Source organism: Prosopis cineraria, unplaced genomic scaffold (assembly GCF_029017545.1).
Source record: "Prosopis cineraria cultivar Desert tree isolate PC_DT_omini unplaced genomic scaffold, ASM2901754v1 PC6, whole genome shotgun sequence".
Taxonomy (NCBI): domain Eukaryota; kingdom Viridiplantae; phylum Streptophyta; class Magnoliopsida; order Fabales; family Fabaceae; genus Prosopis; species Prosopis cineraria.
Window position 1 is genome coordinate 6,167,629 of NW_026555337.1, and position 17,238 is coordinate 6,184,866.

The following is a 17,238-nucleotide window of genomic DNA, read 5'->3' on the forward strand; positions in this document are numbered from 1 at the left end:
CTAGAATGACTCAAGCGGCATTCTATAATGCCAACAGTTTTTGTTTTTGGTTTTTTTTTTGGGGGGGGGGGGGTTGACACAAGCATGCGCACTCTTTGATCATTTGATGTACGCTGTGTTGCAACTAACGCCCGAGTTTCACTTCAAACGCCTGATCCCAAGCTCACCTCAAGGTTCTAACTTCTCACGCGATTCACGTATAGGACCAGCGTCTAGTAAAGTGTTTCTTGATTGGCACGTGTTCACGCTTTCCTTGAAGCGCGTGGTGAGCTAGTCCTCGCCTCCCTAACGAGAGCTGCTCTGACCTGCATTTACCGAAACCCACAGCACGGTCGACTCGTCAACTCTCTACTGCTTAAGAACCCTGAAAAGAAATCTTCACCAGAATCCAAAATTATTTTATTTATTATTTTATCACTCCAACGAAGGCTGCATTTGGTGCTAAACAAGCTGGTGAAGGAATATATTTTGCTTGAAAAATTGCATTTGTTGTCAATTATGTCGTTAGGCTTTCACTTTCGGTATCTGATGGACCTGTGACTCGTCGTTGTGCGTTGGTGGTTCTAGTCTTTGACTCCTTTTGAAGCAACCGCTCTCCTTCTCTAATGATATGGTGATTTTTTTGGCTAGTATTTCTGGTGCATTGTGATAAGCCGCAATAAAGGATCGGGCTGTGGGATTGCAGTTGAATTTCGAGAGACATGGAGTGCTTGAGATTCAACATGGTTGCTGGTAAAATATTGGATTTCTGGTTGAGTAAGAGAAGGGGATTAGGGTTTCTATTGCAGGTGGTGTTTTGGTGGTGGACTTTTCAATTGTTTCTTCGTCCCGTGGTGGGTCTAAGACCACTAAGGGAGAGAACTCGGTCGTGGGGCGATGAGGTTAGTGTTGAAACTTGAAATTAATTGCAGTGTTGTTATCTGATAACGGTAATTAAAGACGCATATGTGAATTTTTAATGAGCTTGGACCCATTTAAAGTAATCTATAATGGGCTTGCTTTTAGTATTTTATCTGTCAAGGGCAGGAGTTCCTTTAGTCGTTGCTTCTTTTCCTGGTGTGAGAGTAGAAGCAAAAAAATTGGAGTTCAATGCGCGTCCTTTTGATTTTCGAATAAATGGAATATTGTGGCTTAAAGAAGGGTCTCTGCGTTTTTGGATTAGATTCTGCAGGATTTGCATTAGGTCTTAATTTGTCGACTACGTGCACGAGCCATATCACATGAACCATATTTTCCTTGAGGAGAGAACCAGAGACGATTAACAAGTCTTGGCGGAACTAGAAATGCATTGAAATAGTATCAGACATATTCGAAAAGAGATTTATATCAAGCTGCTGCCACTGCTATGTAATTATATATGAACTGATTTACTGAAAGCTATTCATCATTCATCATTTGTATATATCTTCTATTGTGCTTGGACTTTGGAGGGCGGGAGTATTTCATAATTTTATTGATCACGAGGCCAGTTATTACTATGCAATATACTTGTATATTATCTGAATGTACTTTATGATATATCCTCAAATTGAGATATATAATATTGGAACAATAATCTGAAACGGAATGTTTTTGTGTCCATGCATTTCTGGATTTTTTTCATTTGTAGTTGTCCACATTTCCGCACCTGCACGGGAAATTTGGAATTAGCTGGTGCATATTGACTTCACAATGGAAAGCAAATCAGTTATAAATTTATTGTGAAAGGTCCTCCCCCCCTTTTTTTCTTGTTTTAAATGTGGTGTGGTACGATAACTTTTTTCATCAAAGGAATTTTTGCTCATGTTGAGCTTCTCCAACATGCTTTTGCTTGATTATAATATTTTAATCATTAATTAGTTACACATTATTACTGTTATTATACTTGCTTGAATACGGCTAATGTTTCAAAATTGAACCTTATCTCCATGTTTAACTTATAATTTGTATGATCATGGCTAAATGCTGAAATCTGATAACTCATTCATTTACATCTTATTGATTTTGCTTCTTTTAGTGGCTAATCACAAGAAAAGTAGAAAGTGAGCTAGGTCCATTCTCACAATGGAACATAACAGGAACATACAAAGGTTTGTCTTCTTTGCTGCAATTATATGTTTGGATGGGCACTATATTTGCCTTTTAGTTTGAGTCTGGCGTGTGACACAAATTATAGAATTTCATCCAATTTATTGAAATGTTGTTCACTTAAAGGGGCATATATTATTTTCACGCGCACAAACTTGTTACACTAGGGTGTTGTGACTTGAGCTTGCAAGTTTGCCACAATTTGATGATTTTTCATATCTGCATTTGAGTTACAGGAACATGGAAATTTTTAGATACCACCAATGGCTCTTCCAGATTTCCTGACATCAGAAAAACAAATGGCAATACTGTAATTGAATTAGTTAGTACACCCACAAAAATAAATGGTGTGCATTATGTGCAGGTGAGATGTTAAACTGTATAGTTGGTTTCATGTCAGCTGTGTTCTTTTGTGATGTATTTTCTTGTTTGTTCTATTCTCTACTTCAAAATCAGTTCAGCTTCTGATGAAGGTACTTCCAGCTTAATGGAGCGACTAAACTATTGTTATGTCTTAAAGAATATTTGTTGAAAATATCAATGGATAAAGTGATTATATTAAATAGTAAAGTTTTGATGCCAATCATGCTCTTGATATACTATATCATGCAAAGCATCTTAATCTCATTCAGATTGGTTTTAAAGTTGTGATATCACTTGCATCATTTGCGGTTTCTAGACCACATTTTTGAGGATTTCAAGCCATAGCTTCTGTTCATTGAGATGGCTCATTCATCACATGCATTTTATATTAGGCTGGTTTTTGTAAATTCACTCTTCCTATTTATGGGGAGGGAGAGGCAATGTTATAATGTATAATAGATGCATTTGCTTGATAACTGATACTTAAAGAGGCAGCCCTTGATCAAAATAGTCTTTCCATCAATTTGCTATATTGATGGTTGCAATCTGGATGATGATGAGTTTTTGTACACCATACCCATTATTATGCATTATTTAATGATGCCGTGTGGACATAGCACTAATACAGCTTTGATTTCCTCTACCTTCTGTCTTTCCTTCGTCCTCTCTCCATCCATATGTGTCTATATGTATTAATTTGTGTGCATTTTTATTTTATGATGATAGAATTCGTGTGCATATTTATTTGTGTGTCTTATAAACAGAACTTTTCACTTTCTACTAAGTATACAATGATATGCTGTGCACATTGATGTCTTCTCAGTTCTCATGCATCAACAATTCAAACTCTTCTGGAGCATCTTTCCCATGAAAAAATGGCTATTTTTGTGTATCACAGCATCAAACCAGGTCTTTCTTTCCTACAAATGTTTGAGAATTGATTCTGGAGGGTTTGCTGGATCAGAGTATGTTTCATTGAGTTTTTGTACATATAAGGACATGAGAATCCTTACTAATATTTTTGGATAGAGAGAATAATAATCTGTAAAGGTCTCAATGCTGTCAAGGATCATATTCTGTTGCATCTGTCACTGTTGGAGTCAAGAATTTCATTGTTATTTTTCCCCTTCATTTCATGATTCTATGTGTGGATGATCAATGTTCTGGTAAAATGATTTAAATTTTCTTTTTCCTTAACTCTTGACTTATAGCTGTGGCAAATCCTTATAACTGTTTTAGTGTTATACTGATAATTCTTCTATCAAAGATACTTGCTTCATTTTATTGCTTGTTATCAGGGAGTAATTATATTCCATGATGTATTTGACAATGAGTACAATGTTGGTGGTGCCCAAATCAGAGTAGAAGGTGTATATATATGGCCTTTTAGACAGCTTCGAATGGTAGCCAACAGGTGACTTTCACTGATATAAGTACTCTGCTGCACAACTCAAGTTTGTATAATGACTTACTGTCAGATTGTGAAAAAATCTCTATATATTATTCCAGTTAGATGACTATTTAGTGGTTGATGTATGATAAAATAATAGCTTTCACTGTAATAATGAAGCAATAGTCAGTAGCTAACAGAGGGTTCGTTTTGAGTACACATCAGGAAGCATTATGGTTAAGAAAAAGCCTTAATTAAAGCCAAGGAAGATTCAAAACTCATTTTCTAACAATATTCTTCTTAGGTTACTATTCACTGGGTAACCTTTGATTTTTCGGTGAAATTTGAAAAATCATATTGAGTTGGTTCAAGTGTCATTTTAAAGTTTAGGAAGTCCTCTATATGGGAAAATATCAAACTGTAATTTGGTCAGACCAATTGAGAACGCCCTTCACAAGAAATTTACTGTTCATGTGGTCAATTGTGTTTTTCCAGATTTTGTTTCCCAACTTTGTTAAGGCATAACTCAAGCTCTACACATCCAATTAAGATGCTCTTGGTCCTCTAATTAGTATCAAAAAAGCACGCCCAGTGTCCGGGATGTTACATTTTGAAATATAAGGAAAAGTAATATGAACTCTTAAACTTTTATGCATGTGGTGAAGATGATTGGGCTTCTAATGAATTTCGAAATTTCAAGCCCTGTGCTCAGAAGTCAGAACTTTGGAAAGTTAGAACATGTGAACATTGGTTTATAATAAATCTGATTTGCGATGGACTGACAGTAAAGGAAAGAATGATAAGCAATCAGTTAAGAAGCCCATTTTGGTAGAATGACAGAGTAAGTTGTGCAGGAAAGCTTGGCTGCAGTTCTTAGAGGCATTTTTTATATTAGAATGCCAGTTACCAGCGGTTTTAAAGGAATTTTAATATGCTCTTGTCAAATAGATTCAGATCAACAAAATCTATAGGACCTTTAAGGGTTTTGAAAACTTACTAACTCTGTCTTTTAGCAACTGAGCTGATCAGACATGATTAAAGCGCCATATTCTGTTCCTTATTAAATAAAATTTTGAAATACTTTCTGATTTGATCTCAATCAGGTCTTGCTTTGCTTTTCTAGGACGCATAATTTCCCATGCTTTTTCAGCGTAGTTGAGCAATGTTAAAATGGATGTCCAATCCCCCCCACCAAAAAAAAAAAAAAAAATTCTTTGAGCCCAAGCTTGGCTTTATATGTTGGACCAATAATTTGTTGGCACAACTTTTCTTTGTTAATTTTATTTCGTTTTGTAGTTAAATTCTATATGCTATTGAAACAGTTATATGTAAACCTAAATATCTGAATTCTGATCTTGCTGATGAGTTTCTCTTTGTTTCCTCTAATGCAGTGGAAAAGAGGGAGAGTTTAATCAAGGTGAAGATACTATTTTATCTAATCCATATCATCTGGTAATATATCTTTTTTATATATTGGTAATTGTAATTGCGCTTATACTTTGTGCTCATTTAATCCTGATTGTATGGCATTAAGCAATCCTAGAAGCGCATCTGATTTCAATGATGAATTTGCCTTTTAAAACAACTATAATTCTGTCCCATGTGTTGCGTGGAAAGTGATATTTGCTCAATTTGATCATCAAATGTTGATTTGATTATACCCAGTAGCTATGATGAATGATATAAATTTGACTGTTGTGCCAATAAAAATTGGTGTTTGAACTTATAGTAACAATGACCAAACATAATGGTCAAGAAAAGACTTGTAAGTTTTATACCTCAAATGGCCATAAACTGAAATCAACATTTGATTGTTGCATTCAAGTCAAATTCAACCTAAAGCAAATTGGAAAATGGTTTCTATGATGGTTATGTTATGAATGGCAGTTCAGACAAAGTAAAACAATTATCTATACATATCTTTCCCATGAAGTCGCATTTATACTTTCCTAAGTTCAGGAATTTCCTTAACTTTTATTATATGTTTGGATGAAATTTTGTGTCTTTCAAATTTCTTGGACTTGTCAGCAAAAACAGATTTGTTGCTAAGATTATTTAAGTGCTGTGTGATTATGATCAAATGTTTGCTTTGACATGTTACGCTCTTCCCATCATAAGCTTGCACCTTATGCTGGTCTTTTCTTTGTTGGCTTAATCTCGCTTTCTGTGAAAGTATTTGATCTCTCTTTTTCTTGGAGGGCATCCAATGATTCCCATTTTTATCTTTCTTCTCTTGATTAAGATTCGTTTATCAAAGCAAAGATTTATTTGATCCCTTTAGTGTTAGCTTGTGAACAAAAAGTGGCCTTTTCAAAATTTTCAATGTTAGTATGCTTTCTTATCTTTGAGAAGACTTCCTTTTGGCATCTTTATACAGGATTTGGACTTTTAAGTTATACATCTAAATTTTGTAGATTCATTTTGAGAGTAGCAGGTGTTAGGTCTTCATTATGGTTGTGTGAATGCAAAGAAAAGTAATTTTTGTTACCTTTGTATTTCCAACAAGTATCTGGAGTACTTACTGCATTTATTGCTCTCTCTGATAGCTTGGAGTCTTCTCATCCCAAGTATTCCAAGAATCTTCACGAGATAAGATGTGGAGAAGAAAACATTGTAATAGTCCTCTTACTAATTTACTTTGATGTATAGCCTTTCTTCTTTACCCTTCTTACAATGTTATAGTTAATTTCTATTATTTTGCTTATCACAGCTCCAATATATGATGTGGAGAAACGTTGCAATTTTGAAATTGCTGCTCAAATTTCACGACTGTCATCATCAAGAAATGGTATTTGAGTTCTCTAAGCGTGTGAATACTTTCTGTTCTTTCTTCCTTTTCTTTTCCTCAATATCATTTGGACAACTGATTTCCTTTTTATAGTTCACTAATATTGTAGCAGATAGTGTTATTTAACAGAAATTCCTGCCCCTCATAATATTCAATTTTAAATCTCAAGAGTTCAACTTCACTGCCCATGTATGTGCATCTGGTGTTCTGATTCTCTAAACAGATTTGGATTAAAATGAGGAAGTATAGATGAATGTTAAGGTGCTTCATGATTTCTTGCAGTGCTCCTGGAGTAGATTTTTAATTTTCACTTGCAACTTTTGGGTTGTATCATCTGTTTAGTCCATGGTGTAATGTGCAAAGTGCTAGTAGATGAGATTGCAAATGGCAGACAAGTTCTAGTCCTTATTAAGAAGCAATTACAAGGTTTGGATAAAACTGTTATTTTTGGATGGATTAGAAAAGGGGTCGTCTTTGTAGTGATCATATCACCTATCCTTGAATATATTATCTCGATAAACAAGCCATGAGCCCGTCTTTACTAGTCCTGCATTAAGAAATAATTAAAAGGATTTCGATTAAATAAGTAGCCCCGTTTCAATGCAAGCAGGAAACTTTTGATCTTGTTCTAAATAGATTAATCAATAATGCACAATAATTTTTTTGATGTTATTAGTAACATGGCGCCATAATTCTTCTGCAATTTTATTCTCATTCATTGCTTTTTTTCTTATTTGGTATGAAATTTACTTTTGTCCTTATGATCGTATATTCTTATAGATGGGGATCAGGACCTTTTCCATCTTGAAGGGCTAACAGAGAGTCCCTCAACTGACGATGATGGGGACTGCTTCTCACCTTTACTACTGAATGCAACTTCTGTTAACATTGAGGTCTACTATAACAAAGCAGTGAACTACACATTGATGGTTACCTTTGTATCCTTCAATAATTAACATCCTTGCAAATGAGGACACTGTTATTGCCCATTCTTTTTTTGTTTGAGCTCCTTAATATACATATATCAGGTCTCTTTCTTGCAAGTTCTCTTACTGATTCGACAAATGGAGCATAGCAATACTCAATCTGTAAGAACTTATTTAAACACAATGATATTGCATTTTTGTTTTATTAATATAAAGGATGTCTTAGCTTTTTCAATGGTTTTACATGGCAATATTTATATCATGACTTAGTATTGTATTTTTAGAAAACCAGTCTAATTTTCCATATACCTTTGCAGGGAGCTGCCAAGGTTTCAATTTTTATGATTGGCCAACAGGCAATCATGGATGCTTATCTTTGCCTTTTACATCTGACTGCTGGGATACTAGTTGGTAAATTTATATAATAAGTGCTAAAAATTCTAATTTCTTGAGATTGCTCAGCAGACTCCGTGCATTCCCTTTCTCCCGTCCCTTGTACTAATCTCTTATTTGTCAGTAAATTGATTAATAAAGGGGAAAATCCTTTGCAACATGAAAAAAACTTCAGATTATTTATGTCCATAAAATTTTCAATTGGCAGGCTAGCTAAAATATTTTTCTATGCCCTTGTCTTTTCCTTTGTATGTACAAATTGCAATAAACAGTCAGTTATATATTCGGATGGTCATGGAAAGGAGATATTGAGCGTATCGTTGAAACACAAACACATTGGATAGTTATACTTGGATAGCCAGAACCTCGAGGGTATGAATATGCTTGTATTAATACCATTTTAACGCACTAACACTAATTTATTCCTAAAACCTAACTCTGCTCTAGTCTAAACCTTACAATGTACAAAATTTGATCCATGAAGCCCTCTGCAAAAGAACAGCACACATTGTCTAACACTCACTAAGGTCAGCACAACAATATCTTCTTGTTCTGGCTCAAAAGGGCATGCAAAATATTCTCTAATCTGAGGCAGTAGAGAAGTGCTATATTTTCATGTTTGTTTTATGAAATTATCATTGTTATGTAGCTTGATTGATTATCTTCTTTAGGTAAGATTGTGAATAACCGGTTACTTTCTGCCATGCAGAGTCCTTGTTCAATGCTTTTGCAACTGCTGCTTTTTTCAAGTTTGTGGTCTTCTCAATATTTGAGATGAGATATCTCCTTGCCATATGGAAGGCAAGTAGGCCTATCAACAATGGGGAAGGTTGGGAAACAATGAGACGGGAGCTTTCAGTTTTATATAGTCGTTTCTGTAAGTCTTCATTTAGAATAAAATTTCCTGTCTGCAATCTGATTGGAGTTTCATCAAAATGCATGTGGGCTGGAGTTCCTGGTCCCTTACGAACCATCATGGTATCTGAATTATGTTATGACCTAAATTGTTGGATTATAATGATCATCGTACTTAGGAGCTAGTCTCTGTTGGGTTAAGCTATTTCTGTTGCTATTTTAGTAGTCAATACTTGCTTGAAGTTTAAATTTGGTTATCAGAAAATGAGAGAGATGCCACCTGCTTCGCAATGTTTTGGGGATAATAACGTGATGATCTCGTGTTGTATGGCATCTTATAAAGCTGTTTAATTAAGGATGGCCTTCCTGTGTCTAGTTGTTAGGGATGGAATCGTGTAATTTCATTCCATTCCTATTTAATATCTAATCCATAAAAGCATGAATGAAGTGATGGCTGTAACTAAATGATTAAAACAAAAATTAACTCAAGCCAGGTTACCTAGATTGTACCATTTCCACCACTTCTGGATGGAACGAGGATTCTTGCTTATATGGAGTCGATGTTGTGAATGAAACCTTCACTGTCTTTTCCCCTGCCAAACAGAGGAATCTACATTCCCCCCATAGAATGGATGCAGGAGTTGAATTTGTGGGGATGGCTAGTCACATAAGGAGGGATGAATTGGGTGTTTACCAGCTTGAATGATAGAAATTAAAAATTTAATCCGAATGATGAAACAGCTTAAATAAAAGTGAGCTATAGTCACAAACATTGTGCCCGAGTAAAGGGAAAAAGAATAATGCACCGTCATATAGTCTAGTTAATAACCCTGCCTTAGTCATAGAACATGTTTCCTGTCGTTTTAACACTACTGAGGAGTTTCTTGTATGAAGAGCGGTTCAAATTTGACGTAACTGTACAACTTTTGCAGATGGGATTCTGTTGGGAGGCATTCTGCTCATGTATGAGTTCCATGGTTACTTGAGACCTATCATTCTTCTTACGTACTCCTTTTGGATACCTCAAATTATCACCAATGTTGTTCGTGATTCACGGAAACCATTGCATCCTCATTATATCCTAGGGATAAGCGTCACTCGGCTAGCAATCCCATTATATATTTTCGGTTGCCCTAACAATTTCATGCGCATTGAACCACACAAGAACTGGTGTATTTGTTTGGTTGTATTTGTCGGATTTCAAGCCGGGGTTCTTTTGCTTCAGCACTTCCTTGGATCCCGTTGGTTCATTCCTCGACAGGTTGGGGGTTTAACTTTAGTTTCTTCCAGATAATTGCCTTCCCCTTGTTTAATTGGATTAACTTTATGCAAATACTTTAAATTTGAAGTTTTTTATCTACTAAAAAATTGTTGTAGCTGATTTTTCTTCTATTATTTGTATCATTTGATGGACATATTGCTTTTAAGGGATCTTATCTCTGTTAGCCGTGTGGTATGTATTGATTATTTTCTTTGGTTTACATGATCATATGAGCGGAAAATTTTTTTGGTAAGGATGGACAATAACATGATCCCTGTCGTTTAGATTCCGAACTTTGCACCATTGCCTCTAGGATTTTTTTTTTTTTTAATCCAGCAGGCTCCCTCTTCTTGAATTTGCATGCCTGCCTCTTGCTTTTAACTTGTCATGATTTACAGATTCTACCTGAGAAATACAGCTATTATAGGCGGTTTGATCAAGACAGAAGCCATGCTTCAGACTGTGTTATTTGCATGACGGCCATTGATTTTTCTCAGCGATCCAATGAATGCATGGTATTTGAGTTAATATAAGTTGCCATCTGTTATACATATTTCAAAATCTGGGATCAGTCTAAAGCTCAAACTCTCTTTCAGGTAACACCTTGCGATCATTTTTTCCATTCTGGTTGTTTACAAAGATGGATGGATATAAAGATGGAGTGTCCAACTTGCCGCCGGCCCCTGCCTCCTGCCTAAGAAACTTCCCATTGCAGTTCCCAAGGTGTACATTGTTTTGATAGGTGACAGCACATCGTTATTTCTTCCCTTCATTCTGTAACATGATTTTACTGCCCGATTCCTCATACCGAGGAGTACGGGTTTTGTACATAATTTCGGAAGGAAATGATCACCATTGTTTTTTCCTCGAAATATGAAATTTATTCTTATTCGTTTTTCCCATGTTACTGTTGTTCGAAATTAGCTTTTATTTCTTAGTTTTGTTTACCGCATTTCCTTTCTGAGCCCGTTGGTAAACGTCGATCTGATTTTAATTAAATTCCAATTAATGCAATGTGAAATTTATTCTGCAAAAGGTATAAACTAATCAGGTTGGGATGGAATCCAAAATCAGCATGCATCTTCTCATATTGAATTAAATTAAATTCGAAAGGCTGCGGCACGAACCGGGGTCTTCTCGTATTTTTAATTTTTTCACGCGTAACTGATTTGTAGCTGACAATTCCAATATTTACCATGTTCATAATATTCTCGTAATTTTTCATCCTCTGGTATAAATTTGCAATATTTTTACATTATTTAACAGATGATAATATTTCTTCTGTCTCTTAATGTAAGCCCCAATCTTAAAACACATGGATATTGTAAGATTTAATCCCTCAAATTTAATTTTTATCAATTTAGTTTTTAAGTTTTAGATTATTGAGTTGGTCTTTATTGTTTAAAAAAGACGTTATATTATTAAAATTTGTTAACTAAGATAACAGAATACTAATGGCATGCATGTATATTAATAAAAATTAATCAAAAGAAGTGTAATTATTTAAATAAGAAAAAAACTAAAATTTAAAAAGAAGAGACAACAAAATACTTTGTAATAGATTATACTAATAAAATTTTAACTCATTTGAGAGTTAAATTATTTTTATTTAACTGTATATATATATACATCAAATCATCAGTATGCTTTACTTTACATATTAGATTATTTTAGGAGTTAATTTGTTTTCAAAATCTAAAGCACTCACGTGATCATTTAAAAACAAAAAACAAGAGAAATTAAATTGATAAAAATTAAACTTTATGAATTAGGATTAAAAAGTTTCATCATCCCTAAAAAACAGACTAAGAATTAAGTCAGATGAGATACATAAAATCCGTGACAAGTAAATTCCCCCTCCCTCCCCCCAAATCTTACCTTCAATTAACTGGCATGGGGGGGGGGGGGGAGAGAATTTTTAAATAACAAGGATGGACAGGTAATTTAGATTTTCTATCAGCGGTATTTTTGAAAATACATTGATTATACCAGAAATCACTGCTGGCACGCGTATCGAAGGACAAAAGAAAGCCGAGGAGGAAGTATTTTACTGTTAATACAAGATCACATGCATTTCTTTTTTATTTAAAAATCAGAATAAAAAATCCCTAAAACTACATTAAATTTATATTAAAATTATATAAATTTTCATAAAGACAAAAATAATTATTTTTAATCATTTTTCCTAGACATAAAAGTAATAATACTGGTAAAAAAAAGACATAAAAGTAATAATAAATATAAAAAATTAGGAAAACATCTTATAAATAAAACTAAAATTGATACTCTTTTTTTTTTTTTTGGGACTAAAACCTTGTGAAAGAAACAATAATTAAATCAAATCTTTTGAATTTTACAAAAGTAGCTCTATCCAATTCCAGACCCAATGTACTCGGTACTCACCCCCCACGTTCTGTGCGAACATAATCTTCAGGCCGACACAAATTGACGATAAGAAATTCAGTTGCCTATCTGAAAGTCTAGAAAACAGAAAAAGCACAACAGCAAGCTCGATCCAAACAAAGCTGGAAGGGTAGGAGATATTATATAAGTTTTTACTTATTCAATTTTTTATAATAGGACGGTTGGAAAACACAGTTCGAATCTCTCAGAAGAAACCAAAATCAGAAGTTTGCAAAGCTAAGATATCAAATGCATTAAATTTTAGAAACCCCAAAAAACACTATGATATATCCGAAAACATCCAATTAAAAAGAAAGCAACATAACTGTCACGAGAAATTGTCGTCATCATTCTGTCTTAACCCCCACCAGATCCATACTTCTTGCCGAAGAGTATGAGTTGGAGCTTGTCGTAACCAGCAAGGACACCAGCACCTGCAACAGCACGCAAAATGTTTGCACCAGCACCTTTGAAGAGGGACTTGGTGCCCTCGTTCTTGATGATAGTCTGGAAGGCATGCAGAGAGCTGTTGTATTTCACAGCTTCTCCAGAAGTCATCATCATCCTTCTACGTACTGTGTCAATTGGGTAAGAAGCCAAACCTGCACCAATTGTAATCCCCCATCCCAGAAGGAAACTAGCAAAGAAACTCTCCTGTTAACGAGAACAATAGAGAAAGCATTAAAATCTTCTTTCTAAAATTGTTGAAAAACAGTCGCTATTTGACATAGCTACTATAAGCACATTCCCGTTTCAAATAATTTGGCAGCAATAATGAATTGCATCATTTTAGAATTTTTAGAAGCCACGTCATGACAGACTTGGATTTGTCACTGAAGAATCGAAAGTGCACTTTAAAATGTCTAGCCAAGGCATCCAACAGACTTATCATACCCCCAAACCCAGTAAATAAAATCCTGGCAAACTAGAAGATAAGTAGTATAGAAATTTGACAACTAGAAATGAGGTTATGATTCCAAATTCTGCACGTACCTGCAACCCACCAACCAAAACGACTGGCTTTAGAGAATCATACATTCCAAAGTAAAGACCACGATACACAATGATTCCAACACAGGAGATGTTGAATCCACGGTAAAGACCAGCAATCCCATCAGACTTAATGGTTTTCTTGTAAACATCGATCAGGCCATTGAACTGCCTCTCACCACCCTTCTTCGCAGCTTTTGCATCATTTGCTAATCGGGTTCGAGCATAGTCCAGAGAATAGACAAACAAGAGAGAGGAAGCACCAGCAGCCCCACCAGAGGCCAGATTACCAGCAAACCACTTCCAGTATCCATCTCTGTCTTTTTTAAAGTTGAAAAGCCTCTTGAAATAATCCTTGAAAGCAAAGTTCAGAGCCTGGAATGGACGATTAATAATGGAAATTAGAAAATACGGCAAAGAAACGGAATGGAGAATCAGCTAAAACTATAACAGAACACTAGAGGTCCATCAAATTTGTTCAAGTACTCAACATTGAATTCAAATTATTGGTAAGAAGCCAGAAAAGATATCGAACATGTTTAAATAAGATAGCAGTGGACAACAATCTGAAGGCGAAAATAGTGACTCCCAGACATGATACCATTTTAACCACAACAACAAAGAACAATTTTGTCTTCCATCAGCAAAGTATAAGATGACGATTACATATAGCACTCTTTAAGATTGTCGGGGAAAAAATAGACAACAGCAATGTCAGCTCAAACATGCAAAGATGAAAAATACCTGAGTAGGGAAGTATCTGATAACATTGGCAGTGTTTCCTCTCCAAAGAGCCAGGACACCTTCATCCTTCATTGTTCGGGCAAAACAATCACCTATTCCCTTGTATGGTTGAGACAATCGACCACTTTTGATCATTTCATCCTGATTTTGAATAAGCAATTTGACTCGCTCAATTGGAGCAGCAGCGGTCTTAGAGACAGCAGCAGACACTCCTCCCATCAAGAAATCCACTAGAAATGCAGATGCCCCTTTCTCTGCTGGAGCATGAGCAGTAACTGGCAACATAGGTGGGACAATGGCCATGCCACTGACATTGCCTGCCAGCTGAAAAGAAGGTTGTTCACCTCCCATGAAGTAATTTCCAGTTGAGCAACAGTTTCTGGAGTGAAAATTGGGGGTAAGCTTGGACATAAAATATGACTGTCCAGCCATCTTCTGAACTACGGATGGCTGCCGTGAACCGTCCGCCATGATTGCAATCTAGACGGTGACCTGTGAACATTTAATCCCACATCATCATATATTTGATGACAGCACCTGACAAACTATTATTTAATCAAAATAACTAACACGACGAAAGAACAAATAAAAGTTTTTCCTATAATGCATTATTTTCAGTAAAGTTAAGAGTTTCTAATTGAATAAAAATGCACGTCACAAATGAAAAGTACTTCAGAGTCCTTACTACATCCATGAAATGCAAAAAGCATAGAAATGCAAAACATAGTGGCAATCCCCGATGATCCCCATATGCTCAAGCTACATAAGCGTAGAAATGACTTTTGACCAATAGCAATAAGCTACTAAAGAAACATGTCCTTTTAGTAGCACGACAATCTTATATACATCACCACCGTTAAGAATAGAATCCGAAGAACCACAAAAGAGGAGGGCAGTCATAAGTCCCAAAGAGCTAAACTGAAGTATCATGGAACTCTTCGACTCCGTTTGACTAGGAGGAAAGTAGTCCCGGTAAGAAAATTTAGAGAAGTTGATCTCTCAGATTCGCACCGTTCCTCCGTCGAAGGAATGCGTAACAGATCCACCCAAAAAAAAAAAAATCACACACTGCTCCACAAACTTCGGGGACAACACTGAGACCACTCAATTTACAACTAAGCAAAGAAAACGGTAACATTTTACATTACGAAGAATGAAATTGCTAATCTAGTACGTTCCATAGCGAAATATGCGCCAGGCCATAGAGAAACGAAACAAATCACAGATCTTCAACGGGAAATAAGAAAAAATAATAAGAAAAAGCGATCAACACTGTAACGCGCTCAAATTTCCAAGCACGTGAAGTGAAGCAAGCAAAATCAACCGGGCAGAGTAAAACCTGAGAAGGTCGCCGACTCCTGCTCGGATCGTGGGGAAGGACGAAGGGCCGGGAGTATAAATGATAGCAGCAAGCAGGAGAGACTAGGGTTTTATTTAATGACGCATTTGCCCTTGGTTTCCTTTGTGCCTGCTTATGATGCATGAATGATACTTATGAAATATTTTTAGATAAAATTTTATATATTAATAAATTTTATTAAATATATTTAATAATTTTATTTTTTAAAAATAAAAATATAAATTTTAAAAATATCTATTATTTAATATATTAAAAAATAAAGGATGAAAATTAATTATAAAAAGAGAAAGGGTAATATTAGAATTGGTGTATTTAATGAAACCTTAATCTATTTAAAATGTTTTATATTTTGGAATGAAATTTTTTTTTCAAAAGTGTCCTGTAGTTTGAGACGGAAGGAATATTATTATTATTTATTAATGGGTAAAGAGGCAAAAATATTCACAAAGTGATCAACCAAAACATCCAGTATACTAAAAGGACATAAATATTCAAACGTTACATGAGTGGGTGTAAAAGTGATTAAATCATTAATTTTGACCTAATGCCATTACATGAGCTAATCTTTACTGATGTAGATTAATAAAAGGACAAAAATACTCATAAAGTGGTTGGTTAAAAGCAAAAATACCCATAACATTGTCAGAGTTGGTACAAAAGTGATCAATCCATCAAATTTCTTAAATATTGACTGTTTAGCTAGCACCTAAGTAAAAATTGACCATTTCTTCGCTGATGTAAACAAAAAAAATTCACAAATAAAATTTTCTAGAGGTTAATCAATCATTATATAAATATTATATGAAAAAATATCATTTTGACTGAGTATTAAATTAAATTGCCTGTTTTTTTTTACAGTAGCGAAACCATTTAAAAATTTTAAACCTATCATGAATAAAATTACTTAAAGTTGTGACAATGTTCTTGAGGTAGGGTGGTTTAGGAGGTATGCTCAATCCCAATTTTTAATTATGTACAATCTATCTCACTATATTGAATCTTAGATTTTACAGATAGGAAAAATGAGTAAAGAAGGAGGGAGGAAGGGGGTGGGATACGTGGTAGTGAAAAAAAATCATGTGGCATGGATTTTGATAAATTGATCATTATTACACCTCTTAAAATAATATTATAGGCATTCATATAATGATTGATCAACCTCTGTAAAAATTTATTTAGGAATTTTTTTATCTACATCAATAAAAAAATGTCAACTTTTGCTTAGGTGTCAACTAAATGGTCAACATTTAAGAAATTTAATGAATTGATCACTTTTGTACAAACTTTAACAACGTTATATGTATTTTTACTTTCAGTCGATAATTTTGTGGGTATTTTTACCCTTATTAGTCCACGTCAGTAAAAATTAACATGTGGCATACACAGTGGGCATTTAACAGTCAAAGTTAATAGTTTGATCACTTTTGCACTCACTCATGTAACGTTATGGATATTTTTACCCTTTTCCTTACGTTAGGATATTGGATACTTCTGACTGACCACTTTGTGTGTATTGTTGTCCTTTTATCATTTATTAATTTAAGAGCACTTCTTTTCTTCTTTGTCTTTATTGCCTATGTTTTTAACCATTTTCTTGGGCAGACTATTCTTGCCTTAAACCAAAATGTGGACTTTACCTTGTCTTGGTTAATAGCTCTTGTGTAAACATTTTTTTGTTTGTTGTCCAAGTGAGTCATT

The 17,238-nt window shown here is 34.8% G+C and overlaps 2 protein-coding genes across 2 annotated transcripts; one reads left to right on the plus strand and one right to left on the minus strand.

The window, feature by feature from the left end:
* The first annotated feature begins 139 nt into the window (after positions 1–139).
* On the plus strand, positions 140–10,945 carry LOC129313259 (transmembrane E3 ubiquitin-protein ligase FLY1-like). Its single transcript, XM_054956218.1, has 14 exons — positions 140–881; positions 1,997–2,069; positions 2,304–2,431; positions 3,729–3,844; positions 5,212–5,272; positions 6,367–6,433; positions 6,531–6,608; positions 7,389–7,546; positions 7,637–7,696; positions 7,852–7,945; positions 8,637–8,804; positions 9,715–10,043; positions 10,442–10,558; positions 10,640–10,945. The coding sequence occupies exons 1-14, from the start codon at positions 702–704 to the stop codon at positions 10,739–10,741; spliced, it is 1,731 nt and encodes a 576-aa protein (XP_054812193.1). The 5' UTR covers positions 140–701; the 3' UTR covers positions 10,742–10,945.
* Positions 10,946–12,584: 1,639 nt separating this feature from the next.
* Positions 12,585–15,652, minus strand: LOC129314563 (ADP,ATP carrier protein 3, mitochondrial-like). The gene is made up of 4 exons (XM_054958040.1): positions 15,520–15,652; positions 14,181–14,672; positions 13,440–13,811; positions 12,585–13,100 (listed from the first exon to the last, which is right to left on the minus strand). The coding sequence occupies exons 2-4, from the start codon at positions 14,649–14,651 to the stop codon at positions 12,804–12,806; spliced, it is 1,140 nt and encodes a 379-aa protein (XP_054814015.1). The 5' UTR covers positions 14,652–14,672; positions 15,520–15,652; the 3' UTR covers positions 12,585–12,803.
* Between the last annotated feature and the right edge of the window lie 1,586 nt (positions 15,653–17,238).

Coding starts and splice junctions, on each gene's coding strand:
- LOC129313259 (XM_054956218.1), top strand. CDS start 702: ATGGAGTGCTTGAGATTCAACATGGTTGCTGGTAAAATATTGGATTTC. Junction 3,845..5,211: donor CTTCGAATGGTAGCCAACAG/GTGACTTTCACT, acceptor CCTCTAATGCAG/TGGAAAAGAGGGAGAGTTTA. Junction 7,547..7,636: donor ACACATTGATGGTTACCTTT/GTATCCTTCAAT, acceptor TACATATATCAG/GTCTCTTTCTTGCAAGTTCT.
- LOC129314563 (XM_054958040.1), bottom strand. CDS start 14,651: ATGGCGGACGGTTCACGGCAGCCATCCGTAGTTCAGAAGATGGCTGGA. Junction 13,812..14,180: donor TCAGATACTTCCCTACTCAG/GTATTTTTCATC, acceptor CGTCCATTCCAG/GCTCTGAACTTTGCTTTCAA. Junction 13,101..13,439: donor TTTTGGTTGGTGGGTTGCAG/GTACGTGCAGAA, acceptor TCTCGTTAACAG/GAGAGTTTCTTTGCTAGTTT.